General features: G+C 47.5%; 5 protein-coding genes across 5 annotated transcripts; 3 read left to right on the forward strand and 2 right to left on the reverse strand.

Annotated features, from left to right (window-relative positions):
* Nucleotides 1-826: 826 nt before the first annotated feature.
* On the forward strand, nt 827-3,567 carry V8C40DRAFT_234402 (Zn(II)2Cys6 transcription factor). Its single transcript, XM_083213608.1, has 7 exons — nt 827-1,076; nt 1,140-1,444; nt 1,512-1,822; nt 1,898-1,978; nt 2,035-2,642; nt 2,703-2,885; nt 2,960-3,567. Exons 1-7 carry the CDS (start codon nt 859-861, stop codon nt 3,345-3,347), a joined length of 2,094 nt encoding a protein of 697 aa, XP_083078462.1. The 5' UTR covers nt 827-858; the 3' UTR covers nt 3,348-3,567.
* Nucleotides 3,568-3,633: 66 nt separating this feature from the next.
* Nucleotides 3,634-5,454, reverse strand: V8C40DRAFT_282802 (uncharacterized protein; the record flags this gene model as incomplete). The annotated part of the gene is made up of 3 exons (XM_083221846.1): nt 3,634-5,089; nt 5,145-5,204; nt 5,264-5,454. 3 exons carry the CDS (start codon nt 5,452-5,454, stop codon nt 3,634-3,636), a joined length of 1,707 nt encoding a protein of 568 aa, XP_083078463.1.
* Nucleotides 5,455-6,930: 1,476 nt separating this feature from the next.
* V8C40DRAFT_282803 (uncharacterized protein) lies at nt 6,931-7,373 on the forward strand (the record flags this gene model as incomplete). The annotated part of the gene is made up of 1 exon (XM_083221847.1): nt 6,931-7,373. The coding sequence occupies one exon, from the start codon at nt 6,931-6,933 to the stop codon at nt 7,366-7,368; it is 438 nt and encodes a 145-aa protein (XP_083078464.1). The 3' UTR covers nt 7,369-7,373.
* Nucleotides 7,374-8,484: 1,111 nt separating this feature from the next.
* Nucleotides 8,485-16,334, forward strand: V8C40DRAFT_282805 (ankyrin repeat-containing domain protein; the record flags this gene model as incomplete). Its single annotated transcript, XM_083221848.1, has 32 exons — nt 8,485-8,931; nt 8,983-9,044; nt 9,100-9,320; nt 9,625-9,857; nt 9,894-10,097; nt 10,134-10,361; nt 10,404-10,414; nt 10,454-10,670; nt 10,710-10,742; nt 10,779-10,877; nt 10,908-10,941; nt 10,978-10,985; nt 11,016-11,056; nt 11,093-11,128; nt 11,162-11,187; nt 11,218-11,240; nt 11,271-11,289; nt 11,332-11,402; nt 11,442-11,498; nt 11,529-11,657; nt 11,691-11,808; nt 11,839-11,847; nt 11,887-12,100; nt 12,134-12,368; nt 12,411-13,353; nt 13,390-13,566; nt 13,603-13,787; nt 13,821-13,889; nt 13,932-14,135; nt 14,169-14,186; nt 14,223-14,455; nt 14,492-16,334. The coding sequence occupies 32 exons, from the start codon at nt 8,485-8,487 to the stop codon at nt 16,332-16,334; spliced, it is 6,447 nt and encodes a 2,148-aa protein (XP_083078465.1).
* Nucleotides 16,335-16,442: 108 nt separating this feature from the next.
* On the reverse strand, nt 16,443-17,470 carry V8C40DRAFT_262088 (enoyl-CoA hydratase/isomerase family protein; the record flags this gene model as incomplete). The annotated part of the gene is made up of 3 exons (XM_083219335.1): nt 16,443-16,753; nt 16,818-16,937; nt 16,990-17,470. 3 exons carry the CDS (start codon nt 17,468-17,470, stop codon nt 16,443-16,445), a joined length of 912 nt encoding a protein of 303 aa, XP_083078466.1.
* Nucleotides 17,471-18,430: the final 960 nt, after the last annotated feature.

An 18,430-nucleotide genomic window follows, 5' to 3' on the forward strand; every position in this document is an offset into this window, starting at 1 on the left:
GAATATTTGCCCCTTTTCCCGAGCCTTGTTAGTTGTAAAGTGGCGGAGTGACTAGCTTAGAGCCACCTGCACTGCTCACGGAGAGTTGTAATACAGGCCAATAGCAGCGCACACATTAGATGAAGTGAGCACATAGATACATTGAAGGAGTTGATTATGTAGCTAGTTGCGTGTACAAATGCAGTATGATACAGTTCACCTACTCTGGTTCATCTCTTTTGTGAGTGTAGGCTGCATGTTGTAGTATAGAGATGTAGCGAATTACACTGCCTTTCTGCGTCTTACTGATACCACGGTCTCAGCTGCATTTTCCAATCTTGTAAATTATGAAAAACTCGACTTTTCGTTTGTCGGCTATGAAGGAGTGGAATGTTGAAGCATAGTGAAGAAGAGAAGCTAATGTCAGTTCTGATCCTATATCTGACACCTTGCAGATCTCTCATGCACTGTTCGTATATTCGTATATACGCAGGATTCCAGCACGCAACCGGACTAGCGCATGTACTTCGCCCAATAGGTCGATAGGAGCTGTATAAGTTGGGCGTGCGTCAGTTTAGGCTTAAGGAATGCTACCCTCCTCAATCTTACATGCTATGGAGCTCGGGCGGGTTACCTGTCCTGATCACGGAAGGTGTATCGTTACTCTCTATCCACATATTGACAACTCATGTCTCCAATGGCTCAGTTTAAGATCAATAAACAGGCTCGGGACCCTCAAAAACCAAAAACTCTGCAACCCGAAACTCCCTGCTTCTTTATGCTTCTAGTTGAAAGAAAGGCGGATCGAGGCAAACAACCTCGGCATATCACGTGATGACCGAGATGTGGCCTCCCGAGGTCTTCGGGAGCTTCTCAGCAATGATCTCGGCTTCTCCCCTGTCTTCCCAATACTCGTATAATGAACCAGCGATAGAAGCAATGGCAATGTCTACTTTTCGTCACCGCCGGTCGGCAGTTGCGTGTCAAAATTGTCGTCGCCGTAAAGTACGTTGCAGCGTCCAGGTGACGGGAATTCCTTGCATAAACTGCTCTCAAGATGGTGTCGGGTGTGTCCTCTTAGAGAGCAATCGAAACAGGTGAGATTTGAGATGACTTGCATTTAGAAAGGAGCTGATTGGTCTTATTCAACGCGGCTGTAGTCGGCACAAGCAATCCTCTGGTCTCCGTCACAACCATTCGCCAATTCAATTTGAACTTAACCGTCCAGTAACTGCCGCATCTAGGACAGTTCCACAACCACTACCTCAGGCCTCGGCAGAGCAGGGACCCAGCTCTATAGCATCTTACTCGCCTCAGGGCAACGACTCAAGCAACATTGCAGACGATAGCGGCCTTGCTGCTGGCACTGATAGCCGTGGCAGCCCGGATGACCAGCGTATTGGGGCTGAGATCTCCTCAGCAGCCTTGGGACAGAGTAACCAGGCTGGTCGACCTTTCTATACTGGTATGAGATGATGGAACGACGTTGGTCACATCGGCCAAGATGACGCTGACATTTGTCTTAAAAACAGGAGAGGCACCGGGGTTCACGTCCGTTCTCGATGCCTGTTCGCCATCACAGCAACCCGTTGCAAGACATATTCTCATCCCAGAAGCACCTATTTCATTATCTGCACAGGATCGTGAATATCTACAGTACAAGGGAGTTTTTACTTTACCTCAGAAAAGCACCTGCAATGAACTTCTTCGTGCCTACTTTCACCATGTACATCCCATGATGCCGATAGTTGATGCGACAGTGTTGCTCAAATTTCACGAAACGGGAAAAGCTAGTGAATGGAACTTGCTATTGTTATGGAGCATGTTCTTTGTCGCAGCAAATGTAAGCCATGTTGTTTCGATGTTGATTTGCTTCATCTACTCAATAAGTTGGCCTGCAGCTAATTCTCATTCGCAGTTTGTCGATGCTCGAGTATGGACTCTTGAAGGCTACTCTTCTCGCAAAGAGATGAAAGCTGCCATGTACTCTCGTGCAAAGGTGAGCAGTCCATGTTGGTCATTGCGGATAAGAAACAATTCTCACGCTCGTCTTAGTGCTTGTACGACAATGGTGGCGAGACAGACAAAGTCGTCCTCCTACAATCGGCTCTCCTCATGGGATTCTGGCACTCAAAGTGGGACGGACACTCGCAACCGTGGTATTGGATAGGCGTTGCAATCAGCCTCTGCCAAATGCTGGGCTTGCATCGAGACCCAGATTCGGTCAAGTTCAACACTTCTTTTCCAAACCACCAGCGGCATCTTTGGCGTCGTCTCTGGTGGACTTGTTTCTTCCGGGATCGCTCGTTGAGCTTGACGCTTGGAAGACCATTGAGGATCAATCTCAACGACTGCAATACACCGATGGTCTCGTCTGCCGATGTGCTAAGCGACCTAACACAAATACCGGCTTCAATTGCCAGCGCATATATCCCAGAAGATTTCTCTCAGCTGGCTCACTATTGGATCACCCTGATCGAATTGAGCAAACTTCTGGGCGACGTTCTCACTTTGTGCTACCAGCCTTTCGGCCCCAGTCCAACGCTCCGTCAGATTGAACTCCTCGAGGCGAAGCTCTTGCAGATGCAGCTCCCAGAGCGATATGCGATTGAACAAAGTCGCCTCGCATCCTTCTATCTGTATCATTTGCAATTGCATTATCAGTAAGTCCCAAGTCCAATCACCACATCATCTTTCAACGGTTTTCTTACACATGGCCACAGCGCGATTTTGATCACATTTTATTGCCCGTACATTGCCAAGGCCCCAGAAGACCTATCTCCAGCGATAAAAAACGAATGGCAGAATGAGATGCGAAATAAGATGGATTCAGCAGCTGTACGCTCCAATGCCATTGTTGACAACATCGTACGAGACAAGCTTCTTCGGTTTGCTTGTCCTATGACGTGAGTGTATTCTCCCGCGACTTCAGCGATGACATTCACGCGATTGCTGATTATAGCTTCTGTATCGGCTGCAGTCCTTCTCTTCTAGTATCGGCTATGCATGTGCATCTCCTCAACTGCAAATCGACAGATGCTCTTTCTCGACGCCTCAGCCTAAACAAGCTGGAGCTTTGCATGATGGTAATGGAAGATCTAGAGGAGACGTATACATCAGCCTCCGTGTACCGGGGCGTTTTCTTGGAAGCGATACGCCAATTATACCCGAATTATTCTGGCAGCCCGACTGGGGTTGCTTCAACCGCTGGAGGAGCCTCTCTGTCTCGTGCAACTCCTGCGGATGACTCGGCAACCCTGCCGAACATCAATGATGATATTCTTACGACTCTTTTGGATGAAGCGTCATGCTTCAATTTTTGGGAATCTTTTAGTGATATACAGCTGGAGCTAGAACCAAGCTTATGAACACTCATGGCGCAATCGGAGTAAGGCTTTTGCAATTAGCATGTCGGGAGTTAAATTTGGAATGGATTTGGATGGAAATATTGTGTTTCATGTATTCAACGAGGAGAAATGAGCATTCGGGCTTTGCATGCACTCGTACTGAGTTATCGAAGACATAAATTTGACTTGAAACAAACATAACCGGCTTGGTTTATCCTGCGTAATAAAAGTTTGCGTTATGGCAATCCTTTTGGAGGAGATGTTTTAATCGGAAACAAGCAGTGTCTTCGTCAGCTCAGCTGCTGGCTTAACGCTGGTATGAGCTTCCATAGCACAACCTCTGGTCCAACAATAACTTTCCCGGAGTCTCTACTTTCATGTAGTAATGCTCAGTTGCACCGCACACTTGCAAGACCCATCGTTTTGCAAACTCGCATGCCACTTCATCATCATCTCTTCCCGCGTCCGCAATCAATAAAGCGGCGCATATAAGATCAACGATGTGTCGCACAAAGCTCTCTGCCGCTCCTATGTGTTCAACCGAGCTGTCAGAGAGTACAAGCTTCAATCGACTCCAGGATTCTAAGATCAGTTTCCTTTCGAGGACCAAGTTTTGATGACTTTTGAGGTGAGCAAAGACAGCCGCATCGATAGCTGCCAAGGTGGCCAAGTCAGTATTACCTTCTATTAGACTCATGGCGTAAGCTGCCAAAACATTCGATGTTCCTTCTACAATAGGACCAGCTGACATGTCTCGATACAGCCGAGCAATATTGAACTCGCCTTCTTCATTTTCCATATATCCCATTCCTCCAAGAAATTCCATGCACAAACCAATATTGTTCACAGTTTCGCGGCATATGACAGCCTTTGCAGCCGGGACTAGCCATCGAAATAACAATTTCACGTCCTCGGCAGTGGTGCCTGAGCCGACACAGAACAGTAATGTCTCATCTCCACCAGTCCTCTGCTCGTTTAGCTGCAAAAGACTGGAGAGATATAACAGCAGTATAAGTCTGGCCTTATACGTCACGTGAGACTTGGACAGACTATGCATGTGTAGAGGTAACTCATTCAGTGGCTTTCCTCCGACGCGACGGACTTTGGCAAATGCACGAGCAACTCTGAGACTGTGTCCCCAAGCACTCAGAGTGCCAGCGCACGCAAACATACGGGCAACTGTCAGAAACGTGAGTACTTCACGCGCGCCACGTCCTTCTTGTCCGATCAGCCAGGCTCGCATCCCGCTGAGGTCGACCTCTGCTACCGCAACGGGAGTGCTTCCGCATTTGTTTTTTAGCCCTCGTATATTGATGCCATTAGGGACTTGTATGGCTCTTCCAAGTTCGTCTTGTACTGGTAATTGAAGAGGAGCAAGAAACGCTGAAGGTCCTTTCGCGGTGTTCGCCAGAATAAGTGTGACCGTGGCATCTGGTCCGGAGGCGTAGAATTTAGATCCATAGAGAGCCCAGCGACCTAACTTCAGCTCTCCAAACCTGTTTCCGTCATCATCCGTTTGGAGTTCAGCCGTAGTCAGGCCCGTGAAATCGCTGCCTGAAGGCAACTCGGTCACCCATATCCCAGAGGTCCAAGCCTTGCTTGGATCTGAAGACACTAGACCGTCATACGCGCATTGTATTACCTCTAGGGTCTCTTGGTCCAAGCCCGACCTGTCAAGATGCTCTTTAAGCATTGTACTGGCACCCTGAGTCAACGCAAGCTGTGAACCCCAACCTCCAGACAGTGAAGAGAATAGAAGAAATCTATTAGCCAGTATTAGCGAGGATGATAAGGGGCTCCAACGTATAGACAACGCACTTAGCAAACTGTACAACTCTGCCGTAACCAGGAAATCTCAACTCCGGCACTGCAGTCAGTCTATCTGTTGGCTTAGCATTACCACTATACGCTGAATTAGACAAGGCTTTGCAACTAACCCCTCAGATTGGGCGAATGCTCGAAAATGTTTCCACCCACTACTTGTAACAACCTGATCGACTCTACGGCCCCAGATATCCAGAGGTCGAGTATATGGCGGATTGCTCTCGGTATTTGAATGCATGTCGAGAAACTCTCGTGACAGCATCTTCTCACCCAGCGAAGCTAACTCCGGAGAGGCCTTCGCCATTGTGTCTGAGGGTAGAAAACCTGATCAATTCATCAGTATCTTATCATGATATACTAGGTTAATAAAATTTTCCGTACATGATAACGCGCGAGCAAATATAGCATCGTCGTAGAACTGGTTTCCAAGTCTGGTCGGATGATGGTTGCCGAATTAGGCGTGCTTTGAGTCGAAGTTGCGGCGTCTCTTATCATCTGCACATTAGACGGGCCCATCGTGGTAATGATTCGTGCCTAAATTTTATGGTAGATTTACGAAACAGCATATGATTTCATGACCAAGCGGCATCCTAAGCTCTCATATAATTTCTGCTAGGTAAGAGCAGTAGTAAATGACATGGATATCGTCTCCGCACTAGTATATAATCTTCACGAGTACGGAGTACTATTCACAGCTTACGTAGGTCCACAATCTTGATGATCCTTGGCAGTCGGCCCGTATTTGTGTAAATAAAGGAATGGAATCACACTGAGATGCTCGCAGTTGTTCTTATACCGTTTGATACATACGGTCGAGGTGCGAAGACAATTCGGCAAATGGCAATAATGTCATACATACAAAGAACACATCATTTCGAAATATCAACACAGCATCGTATGGGTAATACAATGAGCAAACGCTTTCTAGAAGCCGGCAAGGCTGACTACACCTAATCGAATATCTTCTTTTGTTAGCAACTTCCGCCAGTGGCAGGCTCTTGTGGAGTCTCGGACTATATCCAATAGAACAACGAAAATTCGCCAGGGGTAGAACAGATGGCCGCTAGACAAGGCTTTCCATTTAATATCTTTGACTGTCAACTAAGAGGTGAGGGTGGATGCGAGTTCCAATAACTAGGTAGCTGGAACAGGGCGAGGGAGATACAGGCTGGCAGGCTGGACACTAGCCCGCTGAATCGACGCTACTCCGATCTTCTTTAGCAGGGGCCCCCAAACACCAGATGTAAGCAAACTATGGAGTAGTCACGGTGATAACGGAGATCATCAGCCTTCTCATTCCAAAGGTGTCATCCAAACTACAACTGCGGAGCAGTCTGTGCCCCTAGACTTCAACGAGGAGCATACTCAGCATGATACATGGTTCTAACTGGTCCACCGAGGCCGCATTACTGTCCCAACCCCTCCCCAACGGCCGCCTGTTCCATATAGGTACAGCCAGTAGAACTGCGATATGATCTTTAACAGACAGCACTACCTATGCTCCACATACCAGAAACGACAATAATACCGATGTCTCATGAGATCTATCAGAAGCTGTCCAATAAACCCACTTCACAGCTTACGTCTCTCTTACAAAAACACGCGCTTTAACCAGATTTTCGGAGTTCTTTTTTTTTTTTACTTTGCTTATACTCCGTAGAAAGCGGTATGTTGTTGAAACGTCCCACATGCATTGTCCCACCTATTTAAGTATTAAGATTTCTCGAGTTAGCAGACCGTTGCCTGCATTCGAAAACATCCCACCCGAAATCTTGCCAAAATGAGTGACCTACGATCTCGTATGATGGAACTCGCCATCTCTTTCTTAAATGCTTTCAACGAGTTCACCACAGAATCCGTTGTGAGATATCGCAGCGAGAATTGCATGCACCGCCTCCTACCAAAATCACTAGACGCGCCACCACGCACCAACAGCGAATACTCTGCCTGGGTCGGTAACCTGAAGAATGTCATGAGCGGATTCAAACTTTCTTTCATGGATGGCTATGAGCCTATAATTGACGACAAATCCCGTCATATCACCTTGCACCTCAAATCCACCTGTGAAACGGTTCTGGGAGAATATCAGAATGAATATGTATGGATCATGAAGGTCGATGAGGCCGGCCAAGAAATTGTGGACATCATGGAATTCGCGGATAGCGCATATACAATCGAATGGATTCAAAAGCTTCAAAATGCTATTGAAAAGAAGTAAACAGGGAAATAGAATATCTCTTTGTGCAACGAAACGAAGCAGGGGTTGTCATTGACTACCACAGGAACTGTAGCAGATAAAGCTTTACAATTTACTTGTCTCAAGTTCCGTGTACCAGCATACTTAGACCGCCTGCTAAATTTAATGAATAATATAATGAGCTTAAGGCACACAATCCTCAAACCCAGTGGCATGATTACTGTTTATTGGGTCAGTATGACCTTTTGGTGCTAAGATACTTCTGATTTACTCTCAGATAAGAGTATGATGGATCCCCGGGCTAAATGCTCATGTAAGCCGGGGGATAACGCAATCCCATAGCACAAGTTCCCCTCCAGCTTTCAATAACGTCTCTGTAGCTATCGAAGTAGCGTCAAATATGCGGACTAGCCAGAGCTGAGAATCTTTTTGGTTGTTCCACAGCGCTAGAACTATGGCATCTTCACAGGTTACAGCCTTCACATTTGGAATCAAACTTATTTCTGTATCCTTCAAACTCCTCATTATTGCGCGCATCTTCTGCAGGGCATGATCACCTGCGCTGTATTTGAGATTTTAGCTCATCTGGCTATCTCGGCTAACAAACAATGGGTCGCTTACGTCTGTGCCTGCTCTCAGCGCGACTCATTGCCTATCAGCCGGACATCAGTCGCATAATATCGCCCGCCTCGATTTCCAACTCTGGGACAAAATCTCTGGTGGAGATGAGAAAAGCCGAAGATCATGGTGATGTTAGCTCATCAGCATGTTCTTCGCTGACACCTGTTATCACTTGCTGCAACACATATCGTATCAGTATTTAGAATGTCCTGACATCGCCCTCTGTGTATCTCACGACAATTAGCTACAATAAGATTAGAGTGAGAATGACAAATCAGTGCGCTACAATATTACAGAAATTGGGATATCCCTAATTAGTGAGTAAAGCTACTCCAGATACTCTAACCAGAAGGGGGCTGACTGTGTAGAGCAAGATCCAAGAACTTTAGGTTCCTGTCTACTCAGGACCGCTGAATCAGGTACAAATACAAACTCATGGGCCTTTCTTCAACTTGCTTCTTCATAACTTACCACCGAGAGTACAGTTTATCGTTATACTCTAGAAATCGACCCAGCATGGACTCCCCATACACACTGAATCGAGGTCCTGATGCTGGCGAGGAGCAGCGCCTCCATAAGCAGCATTATAACATGTGGATGCCAGTTGCCAAACATCTTTTGCCGCCTCACATTTTTGGTAACCTGGTGAAGCTTGACCATCCTCCCGCTATAGCTGATCTTGCTACTGGCACTGGTATTTGGCTCCGAGACCTTGCGACCAAATTACCCAGCAATGCACGTCTAGACGGCTACGATTACGACCCATCGAAGTTCATCAAAGCTTCCCAGCTACCTGATAATGTTCGACTTTTTCCCGGCGACATACTGAAACCGTTCCCTGAGCGATTGAGGGCGCAGTATGATGTGATTCATGTACGAATGCTCATACTTGGCCTCAAAGCCGACCAATGGGCAGAAGCAGCTCGAAATATAAAGATGCTGCTGCGACCAGGAGGTTGGCTTGTGTGGGAGGACTATGGACACTCAGGAATTACATGTGTGCCCGTGACAAAGGAATTTGCGCTGTGGAGCAATGCTGAAGTGCAGTACGCCCGCTCTGTTGGCAGAGATATTATGTGAGTAACTCAAACCAGTTTTTATTACCGTCCAAAAGCCCTGATAATCTTCCAGAGCCCCAATGCGACTTCTGAGCCAAATTCAAGAATCTGGATATGTCAATTGTCATGAGAGCATCTATCATAGCTTTGGTTTGCCGGAAAACCTTCGTAAAACCACTGGACGACTTTTCATGGCCGCTGCACGCCAAATTTTAAAAGGCACGCTTGATAAGACTGAATCGACAATTATCAAATCTCACGACGAGGTAGATGCGATAGTAGACAAGGTAATAAGTGATATCGAAACGGACCGTTGCGTCGTTGGGTTTTATGTACATGTCATTACAGGTCAAATAGAATAGAGACTAAGGACATAGAAGAACTGAGCTGTATCTTGAGCAGTGAATAGAAATATGGTCTTAATAACAGTCAACTTTATTTCAAATATTATCTCTCTCCCCAACGAATTCTGGCTTAATGTCGAGACGTTATCTTCGGCAACAGCCGTTTCTGGTCGTGAATCTCGTATATCAGACTCCAACTTCCCAATCACGTTATTACTTCAAAGTTGAGACTCCACATCTTATTAGATAATTAGGCTCCAGCGCACAGACCACCGGCTCCAAGACCAATAATCTGTCCGGACAAGGGTTGCCAATTGCCTTTAAATACTGCCTGCATAAACAGCACTCCAACCAACGGTCTGCAGTATTAGACGTCAATGACTACCAGAACATATTATACATTATGGATCAATCATTTGAAATTATCACACCCGGAGATTCCGTGGCTGCGGACAATGGTGACATTGTTATGCTGAGCCGTGATGACGTGAGCGATTTCAACGAAGAGAATATCCTGCCTCAGACGCCCGAGACTCTCACCAAAATCAAGCAATGGCTTTGTCCAACTGACTATGCTGCGGTAAATGGAGAATTTTACAAGCACCTGAGATCCCATGTTGCTGGAACGGGCGACTGGCTCTATTCTACGGATGCCTACAAGCAATGGCATGATTCGGAAGCCGAGGGAATACTTTGGCTCAAAGGCATCCCCGGCTCAGGAAAGTCTGTCTTCGCCTCTAGATCAATTCAGCGACTGCAAGAGGAAGGCGTTCCAGTCCTCTATTTCTTCTTCCGACAGATCATTCGCGCCAATTATGAGCCAACAGCTCTGCTACGAGACTGGCTTGTCCAGATTCTACCCTACAGTCCGCCGCTCCAAGCCAGACTCAAGGAATACCTTGACGAGCGCCGAACAATCGAGACGCTGTCCATTACGGAAATGTTCAGAGACCTTCGACTAGCGTGCACATATGTGCCCAAAGTCTATTGCGTTATAGACGCTCTGGATGAGATGAACCTCGGCAATGACCAGTTTCTTCACGAGTTGGCCAAATTCGCATCTTGGCAGCCGCCCAAGATAAGAATGATGATAACTAGCAGACCTGTACCTGCAGTTGAAACACCACTCAGGCCGTATCCGACGGTACAAATTCGCCTTCAGGAGCAGTTAGTGGATCAAGATATCGCGGTTTATGTACAACGACTGCTTGCTAGTTCTCGCATTTCTAAAAATGATCAAGACAGGATCCAGCAAGCAATCCTTGAAAAAGCTGGCGGAATCTTCCTCTACGCCAAGCTGGTCATGGAGCAAATCATGGAACAGGATGCCAACATAGAGCATATTCTTGAGACTCTACCCGCCAATCTCAATGTCATGTACACTACTCTTCTGAAAGAACATTCTCAGAGGTCTGGTATACCGCACCATGTGCAGCTCCTAGTTCTGCAGTGGGTGACTCACGCAAATCGCCCGCTCCGACTCCTTGAGATGTCAGAAATGCTCAGCGTGACACGTCAACTGGATGGTATACATGAGCTCAAGGAGGCCAAGGATATTATCCGTGCGATCTGTGGATCACTTTTGGAGATTCTTCCAGATGAGACAGTTTCTGTTGTACACCATTCTCTCACTGAATTTCTCAAGGGCCAAACACGCTCTCTTGCTCAGGATCGTCCAGCAGATGAGTATAGTTTGCTCGAATCTGATAAAACTCACCTCAGCCTAGCCCTCGCATGTCTATCCTACCTTGATGCAGGGTGCCTGGACAGCTATGAGATTATGGAGAAGAGCAAGATGAGAAATCAGGGGTCGAAACGTAGGAGACTTAACCAAGATGCAAGGCTAGAACACCCTTTTGCCGAGTATGCCGTCTTCAATTGGCATATACACATAACCAAGGCTGGATTATTGGCCAGAGGTCAACCAGAGCTATATAAACTACTGGACAATTTCCTCCAAGAGAACCGCCTTCTCGTCTGGCTGAGTCTAGAGTGGCCGAATTGCGACTTTTATGACATGTCTCCTCTACATGTTGCTGCTTATCTCAATCTGACGGATTACATGCGAGAGCTTCTGGAGAGGCCAGAGGTCAACGCCAATGTTGTCAATGAGAGGGAAGAAACTCCCGTCTACTGGGCTGCGTATCATGGACATGAGGAAGCAATCAGGCTTCTCCTACAGCACGGTGCCGAGTCAAACAAATATAACGCTACTGGCTTGACGCCATTACACGAAGCTGCAATGCGAAACCACGCAGCAGCAACACAGATCTTATTGACTGCTGGGGTTGATCCCCTCACTCCTAGGACAGATCCTCAGGCCAAACGTGGCCATTATGCCGAGCGCAGGTCTACTGGCCGGACGCCGCTCCAATATGCCTGTAAGAATGGGCATGAAGAAGTTGTGGCCATATATTTGCCCTTTCTCAATGATATTAGTGTTGTGTATAACGCATTGCACTTGGCAGCTGAGTCTGGTCAGGATAAAGTTGTGGAATGCATCCTGAGACACCCAGGCATCGAGGTGGACGCCTTCGTTTCCGATCACACAGCATTATACTATGCTTGCTCGGCAGTCAACCCTCAGACTATAGAAGTCCTTCTGAAGGCTGGAGCCAATCCGAATGTCTTACTTGAGCCGAAATTCTATCAGCGCCTCAGCATTGTTCATGGTGCAAAAGGTCTGGATCCCAATGGTTCAGAGCGCATGCTTACAGCCCTTCACGTGCTGTCCACCAGTGCTGCAGGGAATAATCGGCCAAGCGTGGACAGGATTCAAAAATGTTTCGAGCTAGTTCAGGAGGTTGGGGTCGATCTAGAGGTTCCAGACCTCGAAGGCAAGACGGCCCTACACAGCTTGTTCTCGGGTTCAGCTTTTGTGTCATCTGAATCAGTTTTTGCCATGCTACGGCTACTTGTCAAGGCGGGAGCCGACGTAAACACAACGTGCGACAAGGGAGATACACCACTGCACGGAAATCTCACCAGCAAAGATGCTGTCCGTCTACTCATCGAGGAGGGCGGCGCGGACATCAACAAGCGACGAACTTCGGATGGTAGAACGCCGCTTTTATGTCTTCTCTCTTCTCAGTCGCCGGAAACCTCGTTGGAATTCTTATCCTTCGGTCCAGACTGCAATGCCGTGGATAATGATGGCAATGGCGCTCTTCACGTCGCCGTAGGTTGTCGACATACCAATCGCGATCTCATTCTTGCTCTCTTGGCACGGGGAGCCGATCCAAATATGAAGAATCACAGCGGTCAAACGGCATTGCACATTGAGGGCGAGCATGGGCAAAGGCAAGAGGATTTGATCAAGCTCTTGGTGGAATCCGGCGCAGAACTTGAGGCTCGAGATAACAATGGCCGTACGCCTTTATTTCAAAGAGTAAACACATATTTCCACCCTGAAGATCGCCAATCGACCATTTATCTCAAGACCTTTGTGGAGCTGGGAGCGAAAACCGACTGCCGCGACGACAAGGGCCGAACTTTGCTCCATGAAGCGGCCCGCTGCGATGCTTACGATCGATTTAAATACTTCCTAGATCTGGGGGTGAGTCCGCTTGCCCAAGATGAAGCAGGGAATACCATGTGGCATGAAGCAATTTACACTCGGTCTTACTCGGCCCAGCGGTCTTCTTGGCATATGAGGAATGGTCCGCCAATTCCAGATATATATAGCCTACTGACTGAGAGTGGAGTTGATCCCGATCAAGCAAACAATCAGGGAAGAACCCCCCTGCATATCGCCTGCAGTATAGAGGCTGAGGCGTCTGACAGCCAATATGAAAAGAACCCTATCAATTACTTGTTGAGTGTTTGCAAGAACCCGAGCCCAGCCGACAGTGATGGCATAACGCCCCTCCATTTGGCTGCGACTATCTCCGAGTATCACATCGCCGCACTCCTCAGAGCTGGGGCGAATGCAGCGGCTGTGACTCTCGAGGGAATGACTCCATTGCACCTCGCAGCTCGCACTTGTCAGTCAAACATTGTTGGCATGCTTCTCGATGAAGTCGAGAAAGATGGTTCTTCGAATGTCTCAACTCTCGTTAATCATCGGGATAATAGTGGACGAACAGCTCTGCATTATGCATGCAGATCCGGACGCCCAGAAGCGGTAGCGTTTCTACTCGCATCAGGAGCCGATGTTAACATCCGAGCGAAGGATGGTATGACACCACTACAAGAATGTACCAAATTTGAAAGCGAACTGGAGCTTTGGAGAGGCTGTGGCTCGGCCGGCGACAGACAACATCGTCTCCAAGCCGCAGGGCTTAAGCTTGGCGATAAAACACGCCCATTTCTGCATTGGACTAGTCAACAGCCGCAGGATAAAAGCCGAATGCCATCTGAGCATCTTTCAAGTCGCCTTGACGAGATACTAGACATGTTAGTCGCTCACGGACTAGACGTTTATACAACAGATACTTCCGGACGAAACCAGATTCAAGAAGCCGTTAGTCTTATCAAGAGCCCAACAATGGGCTACACTATAAGATGCTTCCTGGCTCTGGTCAATAGACTAGATCCAAAGCTATATGAAGGCGATATTGAGTCCCTTTCAAGCCTTCGGGAGCAGGCGAAGGCAATGGTGGGACCTCCAGAACCTGAACATCAATGTAATCATATACATTGCCATGACTCTGAACCTGACAAGTTCTTGATATCACGAGAGTACAGTCGCGTCGAAGAGGTCCATCGAGAGGGTGCGGATTTCACTGAAGCAAGCCGCGCAAATGGTACCCCGTGGCATAGTTTGGTCCTTGGAGGATATGGACTGCTCCTCGAGAAGCTATGCACTGGTGAGGTTGTGAAAAACTTTGAAAGCAAAAAATGGTGCACAAAGTGGCTAAATGGCATTTCAAAGGGAAGAGGTCCCTTTGGCCCCCGAAGCATCAGCTCACTCTTAATTGCCGCATGCAGCAGCAGAATGCCAAACATGGAGGTGGTCAAAGTACTCGTTGAGTCCTTCAAAGCCGATGTCAATGCGCAAACCTCTACACAAATCTTTAACCTGGTAGATGGACAGATAGTAGAGGGGGAGACTGCGCTTCACATCTTGGCCAGAGGTCACCACTGGTGGCAGGTTCATCAGGCACTTCCTTATCTCGTCAGCCATGGAGCCAATGTCAACTTGAAAGATCAGATTAAGCGGACGCCTCTACACATCGCATTGGAGAGTATTCCAGGAAACACTCCCAGAGTGCCTTCTTTCCAAGAAGAAGCAGCTCGGATACTTGTCAGTGCCGGCGCAGATATTCACGCCAGCGACAACATGGGCAAAAGCTGTCTGACTCTTGCGGTCAGAAGCAGCAATCCCAGAATGCTACAGGTTGTCCTACCACCGGGAACAGCATTGGATATCTCAATTTTATTCGTTGCAATCGAAGAATTTAACGTTCAGCTATTTGAGCGACTGATATCAGTCGGCATGGATGTCAACAAGAGATGCAACGCCAATGCTGCAGGAGACAAGCTTGGCCCAATAATCAGAGTAGGCGTCATGATTGAATTGGACGAGTTATACGCGTTGCTGCTGGTTGATCATAAAACAGCAACCTACGTTAATGACCCAAATCGCGGCCCTGTTTTCGGTAGTGGTTTCGGTAATAGCTTCGCAAATTCAGCCCAGCCTGATGATAAGAAGTCGAAGTACATTCGCATGATGGAACTGCTTATTTCTCACGGCGTGGACCTATATGCCAGGTTCAACAAAGCCGTTCAGGATACCGGTGCTTCTCTTGCTCCTATGGCATCCACGAATGAGACCATCAACAGTAATGAGAATGGCAAGTCAGGTAAAAAGCCCCCAAAAGGCCATCACTATGAGGACTGCACCGTCATTCACGAACTGTTGGAGAACAGCAAATTTATCCAAGACATTATTGACTGGAAATCTCTCGACCTGGAACATCGCGATGGTAAAGGCAGGACATTGCTTATGGCAGCATGCCGGAACAAAACCGTCGCCGATGTGACTGCTATGAGGCTCGTAGAACTGGGAGCCGATCTGTCAGCCCGTGATAGTGAGGGCAAAAACGCTCTACATCACATCTTCGAGTCTCATGAACCGAATGGAATATGCAAACACAACGAGGTGGTGAAACTGATGCTATCCAAGCGTCCGGAGCTTATACACGAGGAGGATAGCAAAGGTAATTTACCAATCAACTACGTTCAGCCGGGTCTCTGCGGTCCACATTCGGGGTTCTACCAACAAGCACCTTGCAAAGGCATTGTCGATATTCTGCTAGATGCGGGTTCAGACCCGTTGCATCCAGACGCCGACGGCAATTTTCCTATACATTTCCTCGGTCACCGGCCGAAGCATGCATTGTTTCAGCGCTTCCTTGACATGGGCGTTCCCATCGACATACACAATACCAAGAATGGTAACACGCCATTGTTCAATTGGTTTTCTTCAGAACCTTCAGCCTTCGACGCGCCACAGAGCTCGCATTTCGGTGTCTTCAACGCTCCCTTCTCAAGCACACCCCTGACGAGACCTGTCCCAAGGCCCGTCTACCCATTCCCAACCAGAGTCCTCCCAGGTACAGCCACCCCAAGCATGAGCTTCCCAAACACGAACTTTCAAAACGCATTTCTTCCACAACAACTCCTCGTAAGAACGGGCTTTCCAGTTGCGCCGCCTCAACAGCCAGTAGATAAAACCAAGCTCGAGGATTTTGAACAAGAGCAGCTGGCAATCTACGAGAAGGCAGGGGCAGATTTCATGGTGCGCAATAATGCTGGAGAGACTCTGTTACATACCTTGGCGAGCTCATCGTTCCAACACGGTTATGGTGCAAAGAGTAAAGACGACATCATCACTGCGAGGCTCAAATTTCTGGTCTCCAAGGGGCTTGATCCTCTAGCCGAAGATGAACGACAAAGAACGGCTATTGATGTTGCTGTAGCATGCGATAACAAAGGATTCCTAGATTTCTTTAAGAAGTGATCTTACGAACAAATGATGCTTGGGGCTGAAGGCTATGGAAGTGTTGAGATAGATGTTTTTAGACGCTCCTTATCCCATTATTAAAATATCAGGATGAATTCTCTATATCTAAGCATTCCACGGTCCATTTCCGACGAATTTCAACTCCTCTTGACCAAAATTCTCCTCAAAGTTCAAGTTGGTCTGCATTCCGGCGGCAGCCATAGCTTTCAGTCGTCTGTCTACCAAGCCACCTGGAGTGTCAGCTTTCAAAAATGAGTTAAAACTCTCTATCTGCTGGTCTGCTGTAGAAAATCCGGTGCGCTCATTGATGAGATTCTTCGCTGCAGCTATGGCAGAGTGGTCCCAGCCAGCTACTCGGCGAGCAAACTTGTCAACAAACTGTTCAAATTGATCATCTGGGATTGCACGATTGATCCCTAATATTATTTAGCATTACTCTCAAGCATTAGGCATGGGAGCGTTAATAAACTGGTAGCTTACATCCGTAGAGAGCAGCGGTCTCAGCGTCAATACTGTCAGCGCCGATTACGACTTCGAGAGCTCGACTTCGTCCAGCCAAGCGGGACAACATCTCGATTCCACCACCACCTGGATTTACGCCTTGAAAATTACATCAGTAAGATAATATGTCAAATCGGCTGATAAAACTCACCGAACCCGACTTCATACTGTGCAAGTACGGCTTTCTCTTTGCTCCCAAATCTAACATCCAGAACCGCTGCAATCTCTGCACCAGCATTGTAAGTGAGGCCTCTGATGGCAGCTACTGTGAGCACCGGAGCTTTTGCTAGGCGGGTAATGCTATCCCAGTATCGGGGGTTACCGGGGTACAAGTCGGGGTCTAGAGTGTTTATAAGGTCCACGTGTGTGGAGAAGAAGTATTTCGAATTCGAGTCGAAAACAACAACCTTGACGTTAGGGTCGCTGGTAATTTCATCAACGAGTGCATAGAAAGCGCGGAAGAAATTATTGCCCTGGATATTGAATGGAGGATCTGAAAATGTCGCACGCCAGTATGAAGGTGTAATCTTGGTTGTCGTTATCACGGACGAAGTGGTAGCTGTTGCCGGAGCACCCATTACGGTGTAGATAATTGAGGCGATGGCCAATGGGATGAGAGTAAGAAGCCTCATTTTAACTAATAATATTTGGCTTGCTGGATGTATGTAAGTGTAATACTTTGTCGCTGAGATTCGACATCTAATAGAGTTGGGGCACTTCTATCTATCACTTGTCCCGGATGATACAGACCTTTATAGAAAGCCAAATGAACCACAGCTACCAATACTATTACTGACAAGAAGTTAATTTGTAATGTTCGTGGAGAGAGAATGGAATCGAGGTCGTTCATACGTCATACAGAACATATTATTCGATTAATCATGCCTAGAGTATAGAAAAAGCTAGGAGCGGCCCGGCTCGTGAAACATGTCCGCGGAGCGTATTCCCAAGCTGGTCTAACAAACCCGTTCACTGGAAATCACTTCCGCTGACCTTCTAAGTTGGTACATTACTCGTAAGTACCTGCATTAATAATTCGTCCCAGATTGTACATTTCCACAGGTTTGCATAAGGTGAATCTACTGGACAATCACTATTTGTATATTAAGCTATGCCATCTGGGTGAACAGTTCTACTCGATCTCTACTTCATAGCGAGCGATTAGGGCCCATAGTAAAGAACGCAAGAAAGTCTTACAGTACACCTCTCTAACACTAGGCGCACTGCATCCGTCTCTGAGCTAATTGTCTAAGGGCATATTATTATCTCACATAGTCTTAATTTTAATAAATATTGTATATTCTTCGCGTTAACTTACCCCAGCTATTGTAAATCTTGTCCAATCAATGCAATCTGTATCAAATCATAACTTCCGTTCACGTATATTACAGTGCACCGTAGAAGACTTTTCATTACAAATGGAGCAGCGATATCTGTGAAACCACGGTCAGACAAGTTAGCTTCTACTACAACTATAGTGTCAAACGTGTATGCATGAACATGACTGCTGCGGCGGGGGGGGGCGCCCCCGCCCCCGCGCCCGCGGGGCGGGGGGGGCCCGCCGCGGGTGGGACGAGGAGAGGGCTGGAGGG

Source organism: Trichoderma camerunense (assembly GCF_050948025.1).
Source record: "Trichoderma camerunense strain CBS 138272 chromosome Unknown V8C40scaffold_2, whole genome shotgun sequence".
NCBI classification, from domain to species: Eukaryota; Fungi; Ascomycota; class Sordariomycetes; order Hypocreales; family Hypocreaceae; genus Trichoderma; species Trichoderma camerunense.